This window comes from Capra hircus, chromosome 3 (assembly GCF_001704415.2).
Source record: "Capra hircus breed San Clemente chromosome 3, ASM170441v1, whole genome shotgun sequence".
Taxonomy (NCBI): domain Eukaryota; kingdom Metazoa; phylum Chordata; class Mammalia; order Artiodactyla; family Bovidae; genus Capra; species Capra hircus.
In genome coordinates, this window is record NC_030810.1 from 64,057,366 (window position 1) to 64,081,661 (window position 24,296).

The following is a 24,296-nucleotide window of genomic DNA, read 5'->3' on the forward strand; positions in this document are numbered from 1 at the left end:
GTCTTTTTGGAGATACAAATCTCCATTACTGTTTGCTGTCAACCAAAAGAATACACTTTCACAATTATCCTTTCACATACTTATCTTTAATTCCTGTGAAGATACACTTGTATGATTTCCTTTCTTCTACACCTCATGTTTTATGGTAGTTAATTTTCTTCTTGATTATTTTTATACTAGAGTTAATTTTACACACCTTGGACTTGAGGGAACCTCCCCAATTTTCATCCACAGACTTCAAGAATAGCTCCAGCATACAGCTGCAAAAGAAAAAACAGAAGTTTAAAAGACCAGTAAAAATTTTTAAAATGCAGCTATAAATATAAAATTTCATAATATAAACATTCCAGTTAAGCAGATATATATATATCAAACAAACAACAGAAGAGAAAATGAAGGCCTAAGGGTATTAAGCAGCAGAGGTATTCAAGCCCTTCTTGGAGTACACTCAAACTTATTAAAAAAGCCTGAAGAAGATATGAAGACTTGACAATGAACTTGAATAGGTAAGCTGTTCTAGGAAGTTTTTAACCAAATTTTTTTAAAGATTTCCTAGTTTTTCTTTTAAGGATGCTAAGGTGAATCCGGCTTCCCTGGTGGCTCAGAGGATAAAGCGTCTGCCTACAGTGCAGGAGACCAGGGTTTGATCCCTGGGTTGGGAAGATCCCCTGGAGAAGGAAATGGTAACCCGCTCCAGTATTCTTGCCTGGAGAATCCCACGGACAGAGGAGCCTGTCGGGCTACAGTCCACAGGGTTGCAAAGAGTCAGACACTACTGAGCGACTACACACACACACAGACACAGACACAGACACAGACACACACACACACACACACAGACACACACACACACGGTGAATCCAGGTATGTATCCATCATCTATTCAACAAAAATATTTAATGAGAATTCCTTTTGGTTGCTTTTAAAATTAAGTGAACAATGTTTTAAAATTAAATAATACAAAACCCCAATCAATACCTTTAAAAAGTAATTAGAGTAGTATGTAAAGATACTACTGAAAACTCAGTAAAAATCTCATTATAAAGAACGTAAATGCAAATATTTCCCTTAATGAAATTCAGCTGAAATGAATTCAAAGGTAAATATTGCTTTATTATCTATACATTCTCTTTATAATAAAAAGCTTATTATAAAAAACTCAAATGCAATGATTTTATTGCAATGAATTCAGTTGAAATGGATTCAATAGTAAATATCACTTTTTTGTAGCTGTAGAGCATTGTCCTTTACTCTGGTAGTGACTTGGGAATGCTGTGACTCTAAGACAGGCAATTATAAGAACATACTACATCCATTTTACTTCTTAGCTTTTAGTCATTTTTTTTTAGTTGTAGGTCCAAGAGCTAAAGATAAATTTTACTTTTCAAGTTCTAAAACAGCACAGAAATCATGTGCACTATGAACTCTTTTTTCAGACACTAAAAAATAAAAGCACAGAACAGAAATTTTAAAAAATCACCTTAATTCCAACTCCTCCTAACATAATGACTTTAAAAAAACATTCTGGTGATTCTGGGTTGGATCAATAAAGTCTTAAGTTTTTGAAAGGCACAGCTACTGAGAGTCTGAATTTGTTTTTATTCACACTACTCATGCACTGTCTGAAACACTGATGGATTTCAGATTAAGAACTCTGATGATCTCTAAGATTCTTAAATAAGATTTAGTTAATCTTGGTTAGCTAATCCCATACCCCAAATCTTTAAAAGTATAAGGCCATATTACCAATGAGCTCATAAAAAGATTTTAATACCACTAATCAATAAAGAAATTAAACGAAAACCACAATAAGATACCACTTCACACTCATTAGAAGCTATTATAAAAAACACAAAACAGGTGATTGAGTAGGATGTGGAGAAAATGGAATCCTTGTGCACTGCTGTTGGGAATGTAAAGTGGTACAGCCACTATGGAAAACAGAATGGTGGTTCCTTTAAAACTTAAAAATAGAATTATATGATCCAGCAATTTCACTTCTAGGTATATACCCAAAAGAATTAAAAGCAGGGGCTGGAATAGTTATTTGTGTTATTGTTCACAATAACCACAAGGTGGAAGCAACCTAAATGTCTACTGACAGATGAATGGCTAACCAAAATGCAGTATATATACATACAAAGGAAGGAAATTACGACACGTGCTGCAACAGGGATGAAAACGGAAAGCATTATCCGAAGATAAGGCAGCCACAAAGGTATAAATACTATAGGATTGCACTTTTATGAGGTACTTTGAATAGTCAAATTCAGAGACAGAAAGTAGAATGGTGGTTCTCAGAGGTTGGTGGGTGGTGGTACGGAGGAATTATTGTTTAATAACTATGTTTCATGTTGGGAAGATGAAAAAGTTTTGGTGATAAATGGTGATGAAGCTTGGACAACAACATGAATGCACTTGATGTCACTGAATCGAACACTTAAAAACAGTTAAAATACTTAATTTTATGTACACATTACCATAATTTAAAAAATAAGGCTATATACAAAATTGGTTATTAGATTTATCTTCTGTTTCCAAGTTTATGATCCCTTGGAAACTCTAAGTGGAGATTCCATTACCTTATATGATGGCATTCCTCTATACCATTGTTTCCCTAAATTCTTCCTATCATTACACAGCGAAAACAGTAACAACTGTTTGGAGCACTGTAAAAGGAAGTTGCTGCTTACAATTGGAGATGACTAGCCTGGGGGGCCGGAGAAGCCGGTGGCACCCCACTCCAGTACTCTTGCCTGGAAAATCCCAAGGACAAAGGAGCCTGGTAGGCTGTAGTCCATGGGGTCACAAACAGTCAGACATGACTGACCGACTTCAGTTTCCCTTTTCACTTTCATGCATTGGAGAAGGAAATGGCAACCCACTCCAGTGTTCTTGCCTGGAGAATTCCAGGGACGGGGAGCCTGGTGGGCTGCCGTCTATGGGGTCCAAGAGTCGCACACGACTGAAGTGACTTAGCAGCAGCAGCAGCAACCTGGGGGCCTCTGCTCACTTGAGTTCCCATTTGGTTGTCCAAACAACTGAAGGATCCTAGCACTCTTGTAATTCATTTTCTGCACCACAAAACATGAACTGATTAATGAAAAATATTAGAAACATATTTTTAAATGACTACACAAGCTCAGATGTGAGCTTCTCAAGGAAAATTTCAAATGCTTAAAGCATTAATTTGTGATGCTAGTTTGGCATTTTAAGGATTTGCAGTGTTCATAGGAAAATATGTTTTTCATGGCGAATAAATGCAAAAAATCAACTACAAATTGTGGTAAATTTTCAATGCCTTATCATCATAAGAATCTTTGGCAACACATACATTCACATACAAGGAAATATATGCTACTCAGAGCTTATCAAGGGTATGAAGTATGAAAGGGTTAAAAAAAGTTAAAATTTGAAACTTCCTGAATTTCACCTTTAGCATTTTTACTTTTTAAAGTAACATAAACATATAAAAACTGACGTTCAAACATTTGTGGAAAAATACCAGTTGAAGAAAAATCAAAGAAGCAAGTTATATAACTTCTATATAGCAAGTTTTTATTTTGCTTATATTACCAACACCAAGTTGGTAGGCCTCTCTTCTATATGCATTAAAGAGAAGCCTTATTTGCACCGATAATCTAACTCTAGACACTATTCCATTAGGATTATATTACACTGGCCCAAATAATTTAAATGGAAATATACAGACACCTTTAGAAAAATATGAAAATGATGCACAAAACTGCATTTCCCCTTTTGGCATCCATACCTATTTCCATATTACTTATTGCCACTTTTCCTAAATTTCTGATAGCATCCTCCAAATGGGAAGTGGAAATATCTAACTACTTCAGCCCTATAACTAATTCACCTTATTTGTAACAGGATTCTTGAATATTCCAATTTCCCTTTCATTTAAAAAATAACTGATTTTTATTATTCTTAAAATAAATTTCAGCTTTGCAGTTAAATAATTTTTTTCAATTTAAATATATTTTGAGCATTACCAAGACTATTATTTATAAGCTACCAATTTAAATTCTGTACATTTCATATATTTTCCTAATATTTTGAGACAATGTACTTCCTTCACTGTTGAAAGACTTCCCTGGTAATTTATTTACTGTTGTAATATACTGATTTCTTTCCTACCTGACCAACCTCTTGTTACAAAATTTTAGTTAGAGCCTATAATGAGGTTTCTCATATAAAAAAACAGCCTAAATCTTTATTTGTGGTGATAACTTTGCCACAATTAAAGTTTTACTATGTAGCTATAAAATGGATCAGATTAATAGTAAGACAAAAAAATCAATCTATGCTATTTTCTACCAGATAGCTAGATTCCTAGGTAAGTTAAGGCAACATATGTGAGTTTTGTAAAATTTCCAAAGAATTTTTAAAAAGTATTACATTAACTTTTACTGCCACCATCATACCACCACCAACCATTACAACAAATCTATAAACCTTGTCCAAGTCAGAAATATTTTGCTACTTCTCAACACTAAATACTCAATACTTTTGTTGGTGATGGTATCAATGGCTCTGAAGAAACATTACAGTGAGAAACAAGTTATTAAAAATAAGTCAGACTACCAAATTTTCATACAGCATGGTACTGTTAAATTAAACAAGGAGGCTATCACACAGAGGTGGTTCTAGGACATGAGTGACTTATGTAACCAAACCAAAACCTAAGCCTATAAATGCTTTAAACTTAAGAAATAAAACCTAAAATTCTGTTCAGTTCAGTTGCTCAGTCGTGTCCGACTATGCAACCCCATGAATTGCAGCATGCCAGGCCTCCCTGTCCATCACCAGCTCCTGGAGTTCACTCAAACTCATGTCGATCGAGTCGGTGATGCCATCCAGCCATCTCATCCTCTGTCGTCCCCTTCTCCTTCTGCCCCCAATCCCTCCCAGCATCAGAGTCTTTTCCAATGAGTCAACTCTTCGCATGAGGTGGCCAAAGTACTGGAGTTTCAGCTTTAGCATCATTCCTTCCAAAGAACACCCAGGGTTGATCTCCTTCAGAATGGACTGGTTGGATCTCCTTGCAGTCCAAGGGACTCTCAAGAGTCTTCTCCAACACCTCAGTTCAAAAGCATCAATTCTTAGGCACTCAGCTTTCTTTATAGTCCAACTCTCACATCCATACATGACTACTGGAAAAACCATAGCCTTGACTACATGGACCTTTGTTGACAAAGTAATGTCTCTACTATTTAATATGCTATCTATGTTGGTCGGAAGAATCATTTGCGGCCATACATTTTTATTTTTGAAATCCTCTTTTATTTAAAGCAGAACTTTAGAAAAAAACTGAAAAAAACTGAAAGTAGGACTGATGAAAATGACTTAATGTTAGGTTAGCCAAAGGAAAAGCTTTGACTGCTAAACAGAATTCAGATCTGAGCAGCAACTGTTTTATTGATCTTGTGAAGCCCTGAAAGAAAGTATAAGTGAAAGTGTTAGTTGCTCAGTCCTGTCCACCTCTTTGTGACCCCAGAGACTGTAGCCCACCAGGCTCCTCTATCCATGTGGATTCCCCAGGCAAGAATACTAGCAGTAGGTTGCCACTCCCTTTTCCAGGGGATCTTCTTGACCCAGGGATGGAACCCAAGTCTCCCGCATTGCAGGTGGCAGATTCTTTACTGTCTTGAGCCACCAGGGAAGTCTCTTCTGAAGGCTTGCCTGCTCTTAATTAAAATGTAGGAGTTTAAAAATAAGGAAGCATGGCTATAAAATGATGAAATCTAAGTATTATAATATTTAGAGATCTTAAATGAAAAAACTATTATGATAACATTTAAGTATATGCGACCCACTCTTAATTACATCACTAGTGGTAAAGAACCTCCCTGCCAATGCAGGAGATAAAAGAGATGTGAGTTCAATCCTTGGGTCAGGTAGATCCCCTAGATAAGGGCATTGCAACCCACTCCAGTATTCTTGTCTGGAGAATCCCATGGACAGAGGAGCCTGGTGGGCTACAGTCCATAGGGTCACACACAGTCAGACATGACTGAAGCAACCTAGTAAACACAAATGTTGTTTCTTAAAGTCAACTTTACTCATTTCACATACATCTGGAGAGGAAAAATATATTAAGCAGAAGTTATTTTTTTTTTTAAAGCAAAATTTAGTCAGTGAATTCTCAGAGAAAATGTTTGCAACTAAAACTATGTCTAGGGATCTGCTGATGTTATGAATTTTAATTCATTATTTATCAAAGTCATTCCTATATTTTCTAATATTTTTTAAAGTGTCTGTAATGCTAGAAACAAAAAGCTACAACTACACATGAGCAAATAACTAGAGTACTAAATATTTGCGATCTTATATAAGCTTTTGTCAAGATATCAGTTTAAGTTACCTTAAGTGTATAAGGCAAACGGTATATTTATTAACACTTTCACACACACTCTGACTGATGGCATTCTTGTATAGGAACAATGAACGAATACAAAGGATTAGGGAAATAAGTTGGGTTTTACAATTTTATCAAACCAACCTGGTAAATATAATGCTCTAAAATCATTTGCCTGAGATCAAACTATTCATTTTTAGGTGCTTTCTACCAAACTCCGCAAAAATATAAAACAATGACTGTGTCTAAGGAAGCTTCCCCTAAGTTAAAAACAAGCTAGGTAACATCTACCTTAAATTAGGCTCTGAAGTAAATAAGAGTATGCTGAGGGAGTCTTTTCATAAAGATACAATCACTGTTCCACTAAAAAGCTCAACGAAAATGTACAAAAAAAAAAAAAAAGTTTCTCTGACATCACCACAATCTAAATTAGACCATTCTAACTATGAAATCTGAGGAAAAGAACAAGGCTTCTTTCAATATTGTGATTAAGAAACAAAATTTGCATATACACCTAAAACAAGGAGGATTTCATCACCAAGAAGTTAAGACTGTAACGATCAGACTTCCACCTAGAAGCAAATATATTCACAGATATAGAGCACACACATTCCCATGCACACTTCAGCTATAAGTATGAATAATTCAGGGTATAGTTTGGGAACAATATATTCAATTCTAATACCTAGGGAATATCACACAATGTAAAGAATAATGACACAATGCCACTATATTTCCTGAGGCCAAAATATCCAGAGAATGGTAAAAATGACCCTAAACTTGAATATCTTAAAGGTAAACAGTTTTAAAAACAAAACCAACTAGCTCCTTGGTATTATGTATAAATAAAGAAAATGGCAAACAATTTAGTGTAAGTACTCAATTAAAAAAATCAATGTATGTATAAAAAATTCAATAATAATAAAAAATTAATTTTTGCTCCTGTTTGAAAAGTATAACCTATATTTCTGTTTATCTGAAAATCTGAGATTGAGATCCTGTTAAAAACAGTTCAATATCCATTCAATAGTCTCAAAAAATGAACATAAATGTGCCAAAATGACTCTGAGGTAGTTATGTCTAGGAAATGTGGCTGTAAGACAGCCTGGAGATAGATTATCAATTATTTTAAGGATTTATTTCCCTTTTAAATATTACAATCTGCAAATGTGACAGAATGTTTTAACATGCTTAGAAGCAGATCCTGATTTGTAAATATCTAAAAAAAAATTAACTACACTTATTTTCCATATTAAAGATAAAGCAGGAAAAGCTGCTTTTCAAAAGAAAATTCAGTTCTTTGTGTGTTTCCATTACCATCCAACAGTGAACACCACTGTCATAAAAAAGGAGGCAATTATTATCATGTGCAAGAAAAGATTACAATTATATGAAATAAAAAATAAGAGCAGCTCAAATGAAATGATTTCTATTAAAATTAATCACCTAATGTATTTTCACTTTAAAAACAGATACCAAAAGAGCTGCAATAATTCAAAAGTTAAACAGTATACAAAAATGAAGAGCAACAATGTGAAATTAGAACAAAAGAAACTAGGCCAGTCTACACATTTTCACTTTTTGCTTACTCTCTGAAGAGTATACTATCTATCTATTTTAGAACTTATTATGGTAGCGAGATAAAATTCATGGCCTGCTACAGTACAACTTAACACGTCTATCTCCAAAAAGAAAACTGAAAAGGCAGTCTGGAACTAAGGGATGTATACTTTACTAAAAATTATCCTCTGTCACTGTCTCTTTTCCCATCCACCATCATTGCCTTTAGGGGCGACCTTGTTCAGTTCAGTTGCTGAGTTGTGTCCAACTCTTTGCGACCCCATGAATCACAGCACGCCAGGTATCCCTGTCCATCACCAACACCCGGAGTTCACTCAGACTCACGTCCATCGAGTCAGTGATGCCATCCAGCCATCTCATCCTCTGTCGTCCCCTTCTCCTCCTGCCTCCAATCCCTCCCAGCATCAGTCTTTTCAAATGAGTCAACTCTTTGCATGAGGTGGCCAGAGTACTGGAGTTTCAGCTTTAGCGTCATTCCTTCCAAAGAAATCCCAGGGCTGATCTCCTTCAGAATGGACTGGTTGGATCTCCTTGCAGTCCAAGGGACTCTCAAGAGTCTTCTCCAACACCACAGTTCAAAAGCATCAATTCTTCTGTGCTCAGCCTTCTTCACAGTCCAACTCTCACATCCATACATGACCACTGGAAAAACCATAGCTCGATGGAATTCTTTCGTAGCCTTGTGTTGAGGTTAGCAGTTTCTGAGATAAACACACGGGAAAGTGTCCTCACTCTTCCCTTCCGCATTTCAATCCAGTTAGTCAATAAATCCTGTAGTTTGTTGCCTAAATCTATTTCAGATCTGTCCCTTCTCCATTTTTACTACAGTGTGTTAGCTTAAGCTCCTTCCTGCACCTTTCCTTTGGAAGCTGGCATCCTAAGTTCTTTCTCTGCCAATGGTACTCCTCTCTGCTTTGTCAACTATCATTCACAACACCAACAAAAGTTATTAAAACACAAATCTGATGTCAATTTACTGTTTATAGTCCTTAACTGTCATCACCTGCCTATAGGGTAGAGTTCAAACTTTTTATCAAGACACACAGGCCCTACTTATGTACCTATTGTTCTCTCTCTTCATAATAAACTCTCTGATTCATCTTAGATGGCCATCTCTCTCATGATGACTCTGTTCCTTTTCAAATACTTTTCCTTCTGCCAGAGATGACCTTCTCCTAATCAATTTCCAACTTATCATAAGCATCAACTTCTACATAAGCAAGGGGTAATGTTTACCTGACCTGGCAAATGGTTATATCCTTTCTTCTGTGGTGCTTTTATACCATTTGTTTACAGAACTTATCTCTGTGAATTCTTACTGTTTTTAGTTCTTTTGTTGGTTACTTCCATAGTGATTAACATGGTTGTATTTATAGTTCTTGATTATGCCAATTTTAAGAAATTTATTGATTCCCCTCGTCCTCCTGATTTTTAATTTCTAATTTTTTTTTAGCAGTTACATTATTGGATATTATGTTTTATCCCAACAGAATATCCTGCCAAATGCATTTGTAGTCCAATTTCTAAGTCTATTTCTTCGAGTCCTCTAGACAGTGACTATTGTCTTATTTTGGCAAAATATCTTATTTTGTCTCATTCTCAGAGCCTACAGTACCAAGTAATATTTAGTATATAAACAAAGTTTATTTTGACTCTGAAGTAGGTATGTCTAAAAGAAATGCAGTTATAAGACAGCCTGGAAATTGATTATGATTATCATAAGGGTTTATTTTCCCTATAAATATTACAATCTGTAAATGTGACAGAATGTTTTAACATGCTTAGACAGAAGCTGATTCTGATTTGTAAATAACTAAGAAAACTGACCACATTTATTTTTCATATTAAAGGCAGATGAAATGCCCCATATAGAAAATATAAAAAATAAATTTAAACTATTTTCAGTTTAACTGAATAACTGCATAAAAGAAACTTTTAAACTTTTCTTACACAAATATATGACATACATGTTTACTGTCACTTGTTAGCTGTATGACTTTAGGCAAGATCTCCTTGTCTCAAACCTAGTTATGAAATGGAGATGATAATGATACTTACCTCATTGAGTTGTTGTAAGGATTATATTAAGTTACTTCATATAAAGGCTTTGAAGAGCACCTTCATATAATAAGAACTTAATGAATGTCTGAAGCTATTATTAATTACTGATTTCTTACACTCAATTTGAACTGTTGCTAAACAGTTTAAAAAAAAAAAGAAAAGAAAACTGTCTGAACAGTGTTTTTATATTAGAATAACCTGTTGAATTAAATTTGTTTCCTTTGAAGAAATCAGTTCATAGATTTGATGCTACACACACTACGAAAGTGAATCTATTTTAAGCAACGGTGAAATCTCTTTAGTGACTACAATTTCACAGTTAGCTTAACCTCCATTTCATCCTTCTATGCTTTACACATCAGTAGCATTCAGCTTCTGATAGGCTAAAGCTTAAAATTTGCGACTGTTTTGAATAATGCTGTTTAAGCTGACTTCTAAATTACTCTAAAGTTGGCTACAGAATTTCATGTATTATTTCTTAGTAAAAAGAGCCTTATTCAAGGGTGAAAACTTATGAAATATTGTAAGCTAAAGGCTGAGGATTCAGAAACATAAAAAAAATAGTACTGAACTTCAAAAAGCATAAAACACTGGGAGAAAGAAAGTCAGACATCAGATACAATATAATGGAGTTAACTGCAAATCACAGGCATGGTTAAGTGCTTTGGAAATGCAGTGGTGGTTGTGGTTTAGTTGCTAAGTCATGTCTGTCTCTTGCAACTCCATGGACTGTAGCCCGCCAGGCTCCTCTGTCCATGGGATTCTCCAGCCAAGAATACTGGAGTGGGTTGCCATTTCCTTCTCCAGGGGATCTTCCTGACCCAGGAATCGAAACCGGGTCTCCTGCATTGCAGGCAAATTCTTTATTGACAGAGCTTTGAGGGAAGACCTAGGTGTAGCTTAATGTAACTTGGAAGTGGCAATGGTGGTGGCTAACGGGGAGAAATTGGGTAAGACTTCCCAGCAAAGGGGACACTTGAGCTAAACCTTTAAAACAGCTTAAGTAGAAGTGGTTTACTCTAGTAATTGAGGGGAAAAACCAGTCTGTTCTTTACCTAAGAGCACCTCATCCATCTGCTCCCTGGTGTAACTTCTCACATGGCTACTGTGGCAGCTTCTGTGGCAGTTCTTACATTATTCCATAATCCTGGCTAATAACCGGTTAGTGACCCAACCTGAGCTAGTAACAACCCTTGTCTAAAATACTTCAAAAACGTAACAGGAGAAGAATTAGTCCTTTTCTTGTGGGAAAGTTGTAAAATACAACAAGCAAGAACTGGCAGTTGTATGTTTTCCACCACAAGCAGAGTCAGTCAGTAGTAAACAGTTCCTTCCATTCCATTAAGATTCTATGTACTAAAAGCAGAAGCCACTTACACTACTTAGTAAATGTTAACAGCACCAAGATTTAAACATTTTTCTTTCATTAGTTTACCGTTTTTTTACTTCAAGTTACAAATTAGTATACAGGCTTTCCTGGTGGCTCAGCGGTAAAGAATCCACCTGCCAATGCAGGAGACATGGGTTCGATCCCTGGAGAAGAAAAATGGCAACCCTCTCCAGTCTTCTTGCCTGGGAAATCTTGTGGACAGAGGGGCCTGACGGGCTACTGTCCATGGGATCGCAAAAGAGTTGAATATGACTTAGTGACTAAACAACAACAAATTAGTATGCTCTTAATAATTCAGTCAATATCCTTATGAGTGTTTATAAATTGTACTTAAGTACACAGTTATGAGCAAAAGTAGTTAAAACAGTAGTAAACGAGCTAACCAAAAAATCTTGTTCTAGTCATATTTGCGATGTTTACTTAGGTCCTTTACGATCAAAAGTGAGGGAGAAACAAGACCAAACACAAACAATATATAGGAATATCTACTTGCAGAATAAGGCATTTAGAAGATATTTTCTGCATTTATTGGGAATACATTTTTTAAAAGCAAATTTTATGTTTTTGCCTATCAAAGGCTAAATTTAGCTTGACTGAGTGTATGCATATGAAAAATGATTAGCTTTATCCCTGAACAGACCTATAAAGCATGCAACTAAGACAGAACCAAAATGAGTATTCAGGTAACATTTATTTATTATAAATTGCCAAGACAGTCTTGCAAATAAACTACAAATTTCCTCTTCTACAAAATTTATATTCCCAATGATTTACACACAGCCATGTTTAATTATTTCTAATATTTTTGACATAAGGTACTAGTCTATAACACAAATTCAATCCCCAAATCTGGAATATCTCCTGGAAAAGGGAACAGCAACCCACTTCAGCAACCTTGCCTAGGAAACCTCATGGACAGAGGAGCCTGGTGGGCTACAGTCAATGGGGTCTCAAGAGTCAGACATGACTTATATAGACAAACTAGTCTATATATTGCATATTTTTACTTTTGTTAAAGTAGAACTAAATTAAACTATAATTTCAAAATTAAGCCTTAAGCCAGAGTTGAATGAGACAGAAAAGCTATTGCGTATATTGTTACCTATGATTCAGTTCAGCTCAGTATAGTCACTCAGTTGTGTCCAACTCTTTGCGACCCCATGGATAGCAGCATGCCAGGCCTCCCTGTCCATCACCAACTCCTAGAGTTTACTCAAACTCATGTCCATTGAGTCGGTGATGCCATCTAACCATCTCATCCTCTGTCATCCCCTTCTCCCACTTCAATCTTTCCCAGCATCAGGGTCTTTTCAAATGGGTCAGTTCTTCGCATCAGGTGGCCAAAGTATTGGGAGTTTCAGCTTCAACATCAGTCCTTCCAATGAATATCAGGACTGATTTCCTTTAGGATGGACTGGTTGGATCTCCTTGCAGTCCAAGGGACTCTCAAGAGTCTTCTCCAACACCTCAGTTCAAAAGCATCAATTCTTTGGCCCTCAGCTTTCTTTATAGTCCAATTCTCACATCCATACATGACTACCTATGATTATGTACCAATAATCCAGAGAGTAGTACTGCACAGATTAAATTAAGCATACCACTTTTATATAAGAATATGGTTTACATCTACATGGAGGCTTGCCTGACCTGCCATACTTTTATATTTATACTACTATTTGAAGTGTTTTGGTTTCACCAGGCCTCTTAAAGAAAATCATTCACTGATTTTGTGAAACACTGTCCTAGCAAATACTTAATGAGAGTACATCTTATAGATTACAGGCAAGGAGTTGAGAAAAAGCAAGTACAGTATAAAAGGTATATTAGGATACAGGCTCACTTGCACTTATATATAATAAACATTTCAGTTTGTGTGATTAGTTAGGCATGTATTAAACAGTGGCCTATTTCCCCATGGATAATGCTGAGCTGTAACTGCTGCAAAATGTCAAGATATCAAACACAGCTCAATTAATAATGAAAACTGAACAGGAATATGATTAATTTAAGAAGTGTGTGACTGAAGTTTGGTTCTACTAAAATTATATCACAGGGACTTCCCTGGCAGTTCAGTGATTAAGATTTTGCACTTCCCTTACAGGGGGCATGGGTTTGATCCCTGGCTGAGGAACTAAGATTCTGTATGTGGCACGGTGTGGCTTAAAACAAAAAACAACAAACAAACTCACAAAATTTGTGAGAAGAATTACTGAGAAAGGACAATTAAGTAAAAACAGCTTTTATATGCACTTAGTTTATAGTTTAGGCATATTTGATATCAGTCAAAGGCTAGACTTTCTTAGCTTACCCTTGATTACAAAGGGGGTGTGCGATAAAGATTTCTTTTAAAACACCCCTTGTTGTTCAACCCATCTCAGTTTGGTGTCTCAGGAAATAATTATTGTTGGCTGAGTGGTTGTACAGACCACAGAATAACAGCTTAAAGATGAGAGGATGAGTCACACTGTAGCCACTTGTCTCATATGAATATATCACTGAAGACACAGAACAGAAAACAAGGAAGGGGCCTACTAATTAGGTCCTATGTCTTAAGTCTATTTAAAATCAAGTTTTAAAAATCTGTTTAGATTTTACTTACTTGCAATAAAGACTAACTTTTATATATGGGAATCTTCTAAACATTAAAATATATTATGGGTATATGTGAACCAAGAAAATGAAAGCCACTGTAGACATGGAAGCCACATCTGGGACACAGGAATTTCAGGTTTTCAGCTGAGAAATCAAGCTTAACTTTCGGTTGAATACTGACATTAAAGTGTGTCTGCTTGTTTTTCTTACAAACCTATAAAATTGTACTCATTGTTAGAAATAAACCTTTACTATCTAATAATGAGAAGATGCTATTTGAAAGCTTTACAAACCATAGTGCCTCAAACAGGATTCAATAAGTAAAACTGAAAGAATATTAAAAGGAAACAAAGCAAAGAGATGTTGACATTTTTTCTCAAACACAGGGACTTCGTTAATTTAGCTTGATTTGGATGATATAAGTGACCTTTTCATGATAATTTTTAAATTAATCTATAGGTCTAATGAAAAGATTTAAAAATTGAGCAAGTTTACTGTTAATTTGAATAGTGGGTAAAACCATAGCAGATTTTACTGGATACCTAGTCTTGGTTGTCTTTGGGTGTTAAAGGTGAGAGTAGGTATCAGGAAATATTAGTAACAGGTGTGCAAATTAATAGACCATATTCTTTAGTTAACCATACAACTTACTGTTGACAATTATGCGCATGTAATAGGTGCTTTACTTTCATCTCAAATTTCACTGTAAGACTGGGTTCTTACTGTGACTGAATAAAAACATCTAGTTAATTATTCTTTGGCTTCATGTGGCCAAAAGGAAGGAAGACTGGACAGCACAGCCACGGCAGGATGGTCTGTTGGTCTACAACCATACTTTTCCACCTCATTTGCTTTGACTGATCTAATGCCCCAAGCAAGAAATCAGTTGAGTTTCTAAAACTACAAAATGTAGAAGCTAATGACTTCTTTGTAGTTAGGTTCATTAAGCAATTTAACATTTTACCTCATCTCAACTAAATCATCTAATGGAAGAGAGATACTAGAAAGCGGTACCTTTTTAGTTTCAAATTGTGCTTCTTCCTGACAGCACCCTCTACAGTCAGGATCCAGCTGCAGAAGGTTGAACTGTCCAAGCAAATCACAGGAGCTGCAGAGCAAGTTGCTGGAGAAACCTAACTCTCTGCAAGACTCTGAGGAAAACTCTGCTCCCAATGCAGAGACCTGAAAACAAAAAATAAGGGGAAAAAAGTCATTTTTATGTTACAAAGTTTCCAAAAAGAACAAGCTAGAGTTGTCAAAATCTAACACACATACTAGACACTTACTGAAACGCCTCATTTGGAGACAATTTTTAAATTATTTTTAAACTCTATAACCTTATGAGTCTTTGGTTCTTCCCATCTCCCCCCATTTTTTTTTTCTTAAAAACTTGTCATATTGCAGCTTGGCTAAAACATGGATTCACAAAAAAAGATCATATATTATTTCTTTGTGATATACATACATATATATCTTGAAGAAAAATGAATTTTCATTTCAAGAACTTAGGATCTGCTTGCCCTCTCCTCCTTCTGCTATGCATCTCCTAAATGTTCCCCATTTCTATTTTTAGTTCTCTCTTTGCATATTTTCCATGGAGAACTATGTCTTTTCCATGGCTTCAAATATCCATTTATTAAAAACTCTCATCTTTTTTCTTAAGTGTCAAGCTTCCAACATCTTCTCATTTAGATATATAGACACTGCAAATTCAAATTCTCCAACAGTGAAACATCTTTTAAAAATCTATTCCTTCCAATGTATTCATATTCAGAATACCTTAGCAAAATGGTCCCATTTTCCCTGACTACCCACTTGTCCAGGTCAGTCAACCTAGACTGCACATTCTTCACCATTCTTAGAACCAAAAAAAGCAGAGACATTACTTTGTCAATAAAGGTCCATCTAGTCAAGGCTATGGTTTTTCCTGTGGTCATGTATGGTTGTGAGAGTTGGACTGTGAAGAAAGCTGAGCACCGAAGAATTGATGCTTTTGAACTATGGTGTTGGAGAAGACTCTTGAGAGTCCCTTGGACTGCAAGGAGATCCTACCAGTCCATCCTAAGGGAAATCAGCCCTGGGTGTTCTGGAAGGACTGATGTTGAAGCTGAAACTCCAATACTTTGGTCACCTGATGCGAAGAGTTGACTCATTGGAAAAGACCCTGATGCTAGGGAAGATTGAGGGCCGGAGGAGGGGACAACAGAGGATGAGATGGCTGGACAGCATCACTGACTTGATGGACATGGGTTTGGGTGAACTCCAGGAGTTGATGATGGACAGGGAGGCCTGGCGTGCTGCGGTTCATGGGGTCGCAAAGAGTTGGACATGACTGAGTGACTGAACTGAACTGAGAACCAATCAATTAAGTTTTGACAATTCAAAGAGCTCTCAAGCCTCAAGTCTCTCAAAGAACTCTCGAATCTTTTCCTGCCTCAGTAGCTTAAACAGTCAGCTATTTATTTACTGTAGCACAAAATCAGTCACAGACAGTAATAAATGAATGTATGTCTGTGTTCCAATAAAACTTCACTTACAAAAACAAGGATTGCTGGATTTGGCCCACCAGCTAACTAAACAAGTTGATAAAACCAAATGGCCTATCTCATTGTAAAAAAACTTTAACTATTGCTGGCATACTCCTCCAAAATGCTAATCATCCCATTGGCCTTACATTAAGTCAACATCCTAATTTGATACCTTATACAAACATCCTTTACCTTATGTAAGTAATAGGGGACAGTATATATCATAATGTATCAAAACAGATCAAGTGTACCAGTCTAGCCAGAGGGACCTAAGACCCTTGCTCCTATCCTAATACTTTGAATACAGTTTATCTACTTGTAAAGTGATCTGCTTGATCTATTTCACAGGTTAATTTCTATTTCTCCAAAGATGGCCACACCAAAATATATACATCATCCCAAATGTGACTGGCAGGGGCTTGTGACTATTCTGACAAACACAGTGTCAAGAAGTGATAATTATGTGATTTCTGAAGGTAGGCCATAAAAAAGGAAGCCATCTCTGCTTGATTAGGGCTTACAGGTGCCGTGTCTCTGTTTCTCTAAAATACTCACCTTTTAGCCACCATGCTGTAAGATAGCCTAAACTACAGAGAGAATGTGGAGAGGCCCATGCAGAGAACAGCTGAGGCCTCCAGCTGACAAAGAGCATCAACTACTAGATGTGTGAGTAAAAAGCCTTCACACTTTACTCTTTAGTCTCAGGCTGAGGTCTGAGACACCGCAGAACACACAGTCATGCTGTCGTGCCTATCTGAATTGCCAACCCAAAGAATCTGGGTTAAAATAAACAGGTGATCTGTTTTGTAGCCATGGTAACTAAAACAGGCAATAAAAGCGAAATCACTTTGAAACAGTGAACTGCTAAACAAATGTAAGAAACTGTTAACAAAGCATGTTTTACAAAACAAGCATCTCTAATGAAAACTCATGGGATCGTAATCCTTGGTTTTATTCTGGCATTGACTGAGCACCTACTGACAGGTAGAGTGAACATGCGAAACGTACTTGAGTCTGATGACATCCTGATTCAAATACCAACTCAGAGCAACCTTACTCCTGAACAGGAATAATTACCACTTACTTCACTTCACAGAGTTTGGCTTCTCTGGTGGCTCAGAGGTTAAAGCGTCTGCCTGCAATGCGGGAGATGTGGGTTCGATTCCTGGGTCAGGAAGATCCCCTGGAGAAGGAAATGGCAACCCACTCCAGTATTCTTGCCTGGAGAACCCCATGGATGGAGGAGCCCGGTGGGCTACAATCCACAGGGTTGCAAAGAGTTGGATACGACTCAGCGACTTCACTTCACTGCAGTTTGGAGGATTAAAGGAGAAAAAGTACAGAAAGCATGTAGTATCCTGTCCAGTACACAGTGAGTACTTAATAAATGTTAGAATTATTCCTTCCACTGTGAAAACAAAAACACTCTATATTTAAATCATTATTAATAGACATGGGTTAGAGATAAGTGTAGGGGAGATAGAAGGTATGGTTAATTTCATGAATGAATCTTTTTTTCTACCATAATTCATTTTTTGCAGAATTGAGGCTTTGACTCAAATAAGAACATCAGAACATATTTTAAAGCACTTTATGACAAAATGCTAAATAATAGAGGAGAGTTCAACTACAAATTACACCCACCCATCTTTTCATTACATAAAACTAACTGAATAGCATTTAAATGTACACAGTAAGGTCAAATATTACATTTTATTTTTTGTTTTACTGTTATTATTACTATTTTGGGCTCTGCCACAGTGCTTATGGAATCTTAGTTCTCCAACCAAGGACTGAACCGCGCCCTTGGCAGTGAAAGGACGGAGGCCTGGATGACCAGGGAATTCCCCTAAATTTTATAATAATTAGCCACTCTTGTAAGAAAGACATGGATTTTAAGGACAGGGTGGGATAACCCTGACTGGGTAACTACTTAACAGTTTACAACTTTCTCCAATTTTAAGTAGGATTGACAGGCTGAGAGACTATGTGTTATTCATTTATTTTTCTGGTGTTATTGAGTTCTTTAAAAACATGAGGGTTGTTGGCGGAGAAACTGTAATAACTATAATGCAACATTACCCCTTTGGGCAAAAGTCTGGTATTGCTATACATTTTACTACACTTACACATTCACATGATTAGTTGTCTCTTTACTCAGAAAACTCACAGGGTTCTCACATAGTAATTCTGAAAAGACTCAAATCTGAGATAAAAGTAAATACATGGGTTTACAGATTAGCCCCAAGAAAATAAGTATCAGAAACATTATGACAAGCCATATGACAAGCTTTAACAAGGCACCAGTTACTTTGTAAAGTGTTGCTAAACACTTCACATCATTATTTCATTTAATCTTATCCTCCTATAAAAGAGGAGGTATTATCCTTACCTTACAAAAGAAAAGAAAGTGAAGTCCCTCAGTTGTGTCTGACTCTTTGCGACTCCATGGACAGTAGCCTGCACCAGGCTCCTCCGTCCATGGGATTTTCTAGGCAAGAGTACTGGAGTGGGTTGCTATTTTCTTCTCCAGGGAATCTTCCCAACCCACGACCCAGGGATTGAACCCAGGTTTCCCACATTGTACACAGACGCGAAAGGCACCAGAGAAGGTATAAATGAGACCAAAGGAAATCAACAACAGAAACTGCTCAACAGACACATAGAATCATGAGAAATCATTATTTTAAGCCACTATAGGGGGTGCTTACACAGCCACAGATAATCAAACAGTTAAAGAGATAATGAGATCGGAAGAAGTCAACTTGAAATGTTACTCTTTATCTTTTCATGGTGGTGAATACAAATTATCTAAGACTGACAAAAAACTCTTGAGTACAAAGTTTAGATAGGGGTCTTCCAATAATTTCTAAGGCACCAAATGACTGAATAACGAAGTATTATAAAGTTAATGAGAAGAATCCACCTTTTATGTAAGGCTGTAAAAGTAAACAGGCAAGATCTTTAAACTCCTTAATGAAAAAAAAGCCCAGGTGTTTGTGGAGGCCTTCCGTATAGACCCTCAATCCTCCAAACCTTGAATAAATTAATCAAACCAGATTTCTAGGAGAATACTCAGCAGACTCAATACAGAGAACACTTGAAAAATTAGGCTGATAAAAGACACTTGTAAAAACTCCAAGTATGATGCCTATTAAAAAGTTTTATTATTCACAGTTGAATGAACTAAAAACTTATAATAAGTCGTTTGTGAGTGAATAGGAAAATAAGTCGAAACTAGCCTCTTCCCATTCAAATATAAAGAAGGTATCTCTTCTGTTAATGGATAAAAACAAACAAACAAAAAAACTTGGTTAGACAACGATCGATTTTAAGCAAGATGAAAGCTATCATTTTAGAAAATCAATTTCAAGAATAAATTATGTTTTAGTATGGCGTAGTTCCTTTTATTGCAACAGAGCTGTTTAAAAACCACAAATGATACTGAGGTGAAAGCGGCCTGTGAGTGCCAGAGAACAGAGGTAAAAGACTAAGAGTGACTTACAGAGAACACAAACATATGACAGAAAGAAGTAAAAAGGAAGTGTACCCTGGACCAAAGACTTGAGGGCTTTCCTCTAAGACTTAAAAGGAAGCTCTGTCAAAAAGACAGTTCCTTGCATTTCTGCCAATTTAAAAACAATCTTCATTTCTTTGCAAAACTTAGTGCCTTTCCCGCCCCTCACCCCTCGCTTTACGGTGTGTCTTACAGACTGTATTCAAGAAAGTCTCAGGTCAGAAGAAGGAACTGCTAGAAACCCAGGGCGGGGAAAGATAATCTTCAAACGCGGAATAAAGCCACGTCGCACGCCAGCAGCAGCAACCGCTGGGGGAGCCCACCCGTTTCAGCTGTGTTTCCCAAAAGCGACCGAATATTCCGTCTTCCTTAGCGCAATCCCTGTCGCTCGCCCTGGGGCTGCAGCAGAGGTGACCTCCACTCACCGTTTGAAGCACGGTCGCCAGCAGCAGTCGCAGCCCAAACGCCGGGCCAAGCCATCCTTCCGGCCGGCCCGCCATCTCTGCCACCTTCCGTAGGTCTCGGCTGCCCAGAAGACCCCTCTGCTAGGGGCGTCTACTCCAGTGCCTGATCCAAAACAGGCAGCTAAAGGCCGCTGCCATCAAGTCTCTTATTCTGAGGAGACGGGCATTAACTACGGGCATATGTAAGCTTAAAGGTGAGCAAAAACTTTACACTTGATGTAAATATGAAGTCACTGGGTCCTTTCGATAACTCATATCAGGCATCTCCCTAAACTCCTCAAATCTGTGCTTCCCGGGCTCCTTCTTTTCATTCACGACATTTCCTTAAGCAGTCAAGAAGCCCCGCCTTCGCCAGTTTCGGCCTGCCTCCTTCTCCAAGTTTACCCAATCGAATGCCGATTTGGTTGACACCTACGGCAAAGGAAACCAACCGTGACACGCACCAAGAGCGAAGCGCTGGAGTTCTTCGGTCCAATAAGCTCAACCGAAAGGGAGTAGAGGGCGGAGCCTCTGGTTGCCGAGCAGCGTACGTGGAGGCGTGCGCGTGGAGGCGGAGAGGGATGGGTAAGGGGCGGGGCCGAGGGCGGCGCAGCCGCAGCCGCAGCGCTGGCGGAGAAGCGCGCGGCCGCGAGCGAAGGAGGGAGGGAAGGAAGGAAGAGAAGGAGGCGGTTAGGCAGGCGGGCGCGGGGGTCGGGGACTGAGGCAGTAGAAGGAGGCGAGAGCCCGGCAGCTGCTTCGCGCTGTGTTTGCTGCACGGGCTTTTGGAGGGAGTCGGCCGTGGAGTCGGTCGAGGAGAAGCGGGCACCGGCGGTGTTGCTGCTGGCGCCTGGGGGCGGGGGACTGGGGACGCGAGAAGGGGGGTCGCTGCGGTGGTTCTCTCGCTGTCGCGCTCTTCTTGCCTTTCTCCCGGCTCCGTGGGCTCCTCCCGGCGTCTCCCTCGCCCCCGGGGCCCCGATCCCCGCCCCCCGCGGTATGTCTTGATCCCGAGCAGCGGGTTTCATGGGGCTTCTCAGGATTATGATGCCGCCCAAGTTGCAGCTGCTGGCGGTGGTGGCCTTCGCGGTGGCGATGCTCTTCTTGGAGAACCAGATCCAGAAACTGGAGGAGTCCCGGTCGAAGCTAGGTGAGGAGCCGGGTCACTCCGGGCTGAGTGGTGTGTGGAAGGGGCCAGGCTGGGGAGGCAGTGCAAGCCGAGCAAGTGGGCGTTTATCTAACCTGATATCTGGCTTGGAGGCTGGAGGCTGAAAGAGAACACAAGCCGAATTCATTTGGTGTGAATTAAGCTTGGGTGGTATGCTGGGCTCACGAGGTCAAGGGGCAGAGGTTGCAAGGTTGGACTTTCCCGAGCCAAAGGGATACCCTGAACTAGGCATTTCACGGGGAGAAAGCAAGAGAATATCGAATTCGTTGGGGAGTCAGTACTGACAGTTGGAGGAGACCGTAACGGTCAGGCTTGCCTGTTCTCTTGGAAGTCATACTGAAAGCTCCAGCAGTGTCAGGCAAGGGGTTTTCTAATTTGAGATGTGGGCACCTGGATACTGAATCTTTTGGGAATGGGGAGGTTCGCGAAGGGACAGATGGGGTGAAATGGAGGGGAGATACTGGAATGATGGTGTGTAAAAGAAATACATTGTAGTGAGTTGCACTCGTGCTGGGGGCAGCAAGGGACCGCGCAACTGACGAGAGAAATAGACTGTCCAGGTAGGACAGGAAAGCAAATAAAAAGCTCCCAAGAGGTTCTGAAACGAGGTAACCAGGCATTTAAATTCTTTTTTAGTGGCGCTAAACTGGTATTTTGAGCTTAAGAAAGGAGTTGTATGTGCATGTTGCTTCGCGGCAATGTTGGTGTAGTGAATTTAGAAGGGGAGGAAACGTTGAGGGGGAATTGCTATAATGAGATTTAAAGTTAACGAAAGGAAGAGTGCAGCAAGTTTACTGTATGGCTAAGTACCTTAAAGAGTTAACAGTTACTTTAATTGGGGGAGTGATCTGAAGTACAAAATGTTGGAGTGTGCTGTTGTGAAAGACCAGACGAATGCACAGATAAGTACTTTCCAGAGCAGTAAGGAACTGTGGCATTTGGGAAGAGTGAATGGGGAGGGAGTGTTAAAAGAATGTCAGCAATACATTTTGATTTTAAAATGTACATGGCACTTAAAAATCAGCCCAAGAAGCTGTAATTTGGATGTGGAAAATAATGTTTAGTAAGTGTATTTTATACACTTTAACTGCTGCATCATTTAAAATAAGTTTCGAAATGCAAAGGATAAAATAGGAGCTTTATAATTTAGACTCAGAAGTAATGTACGCTGCTGTGATGATTAATGTTTTGGAAAAATCTATCAGAAAATAAGTGTAATATTACAAATAGTAGCTAGCCATTTGCAATTTTGATACTTTGAAAAAAGCACTGGAGACAATTTTAAAGTGCAGTTTATCAAAGAACATCAAATAAATTAACAAGTGCAAATAAATTTGAAGATAGGGATAATTCCACTCTTCAACTCTAAGGTAAAACTTGCCCTGTATAATTTTGAACAGATATCAAATTTATTTTCTATGATTTTATTAATATGTATAGTATACGATGGAAAAATATTCACTTTAAATTTTCAAGGTTGGCCAGTATACTCTTTTTGTTTGTACCCGATTAGCAGCATTCATGGTCATATTCTAGTCTGGTTAATGATCCAGCTTTACAGAAAGAAAAGACTCCTCCTCAAGAAAGTTGAAAGTTATATTAAATTAAAATTTATATTTATTCTTTGTTGTATTGCTCTTTGAATTTCTTATACATATTATGGTGGTTGGGATGACTTCAGATTTTAATTTTCCTTCCTTGTCTAACATTTTTTCCCATAATAATTTAAATTGTTTTCTATAGACACAACCTGAATGATTTTTAAAATGTAGGAAGCCAGAGGTAGTGGCTCGGTAGATAACGTTTCTTTAAGACTTTTTACAAGAAAGAAACTCTTACATTTTGTTAGAAATAGTAAATATGGAATAAATGAAATAATTCTTGAAAAGGAGTCTCGTACAAAAAGCTGCTGCTGCTGCTAAGTCTCTTCAGTCGTGTCCAACTCTGTGTGACCCCATAGACGGCAGCCGAGTAGGCTCCTCTGTCCCTGGGATTCTCCAGTCAAGAATACTGGAGTGGGTTGCCATTTCCTTCTCCAATGTACAAAAAGCTAGAAGGAGCTAATAATAGAGATGTGGAATTGAGTGAGTGATAGTTGCTAAGTCATATTTGACTCTTTGAGACCCCATGGACTGTAAACCTGCCACACTCTTCTGTCCATGGAATGCTCCAAGCAAGAGTACTGGAGTGGTTGCCATCTTCTTTTCCAGATGTAAAATTATGACAAATAAAATGTATAGCTTCACATCAGCAGTCTTTTGACTTAAAAAAAGTCTTATGAAACGGCCTGTATTAAAGCAGATGTCAGTAATCTTCCTTAGGAAAGGAACACAGGAGACATATTTTGACAATCAGACTCTGTACTAGACCCTTTCATATTTGCTATTCTTATTTGATCTTCCAAGAACACCATAGAAAGCCATTTTTACAGATGCGGGAATAAGTTCAAAAGTTATATAAGTTGACTACATACCTAATAAGTGGCAAAGTCAGTATTGGAACCCAGGTATGTCTGATTTCAAATCAAGTTCCCCTTTAATTATACCAGGCTGCATGGGACTTTATATTGACATTACACTAAGATGTAGTGGTTTGAATAGAATTTTTAAACTAGCACCAATGTTTAATTGCATTTATTGCTAAGAA

General features: G+C 38.0%; 2 protein-coding genes across 3 annotated transcripts in view; one reads left to right on the top strand and one right to left on the bottom strand.

The window, feature by feature from the left end:
* LOC102184685 (15 kDa selenoprotein) overlaps positions 1–20,789 on the bottom strand; it is a 35,390-nt gene extending 14,601 nt beyond the window's left edge. Inside the window, exons 1-3 of the mRNA XM_005678146.3 lie at positions 20,471–20,789; positions 15,015–15,182; positions 197–260 (exon numbers count right to left, since the gene is read on the bottom strand). Coding sequence (XP_005678203.2) covers positions 197–260; positions 15,015–15,182; positions 20,471–20,545 — 307 coding nt within the window. The 5' untranslated portion in view covers positions 20,546–20,789. The remainder of the gene's footprint in view (positions 1–196; positions 261–15,014; positions 15,183–20,470) is intronic.
* Positions 21,126–24,296, top strand: part of HS2ST1 (heparan sulfate 2-O-sulfotransferase 1) — a 187,662-nt gene continuing 184,491 nt past the window's right edge. For both annotated transcript variants that reach the window (XM_018045698.1, XM_005678145.3), the window contains exon 1: positions 21,126–21,632. In XM_018045698.1, coding sequence (XP_017901187.1) covers positions 21,509–21,632 — 124 coding nt within the window. In that variant the 5' untranslated portion in view covers positions 21,126–21,508. The remainder of the gene's footprint in view (positions 21,633–24,296) is intronic.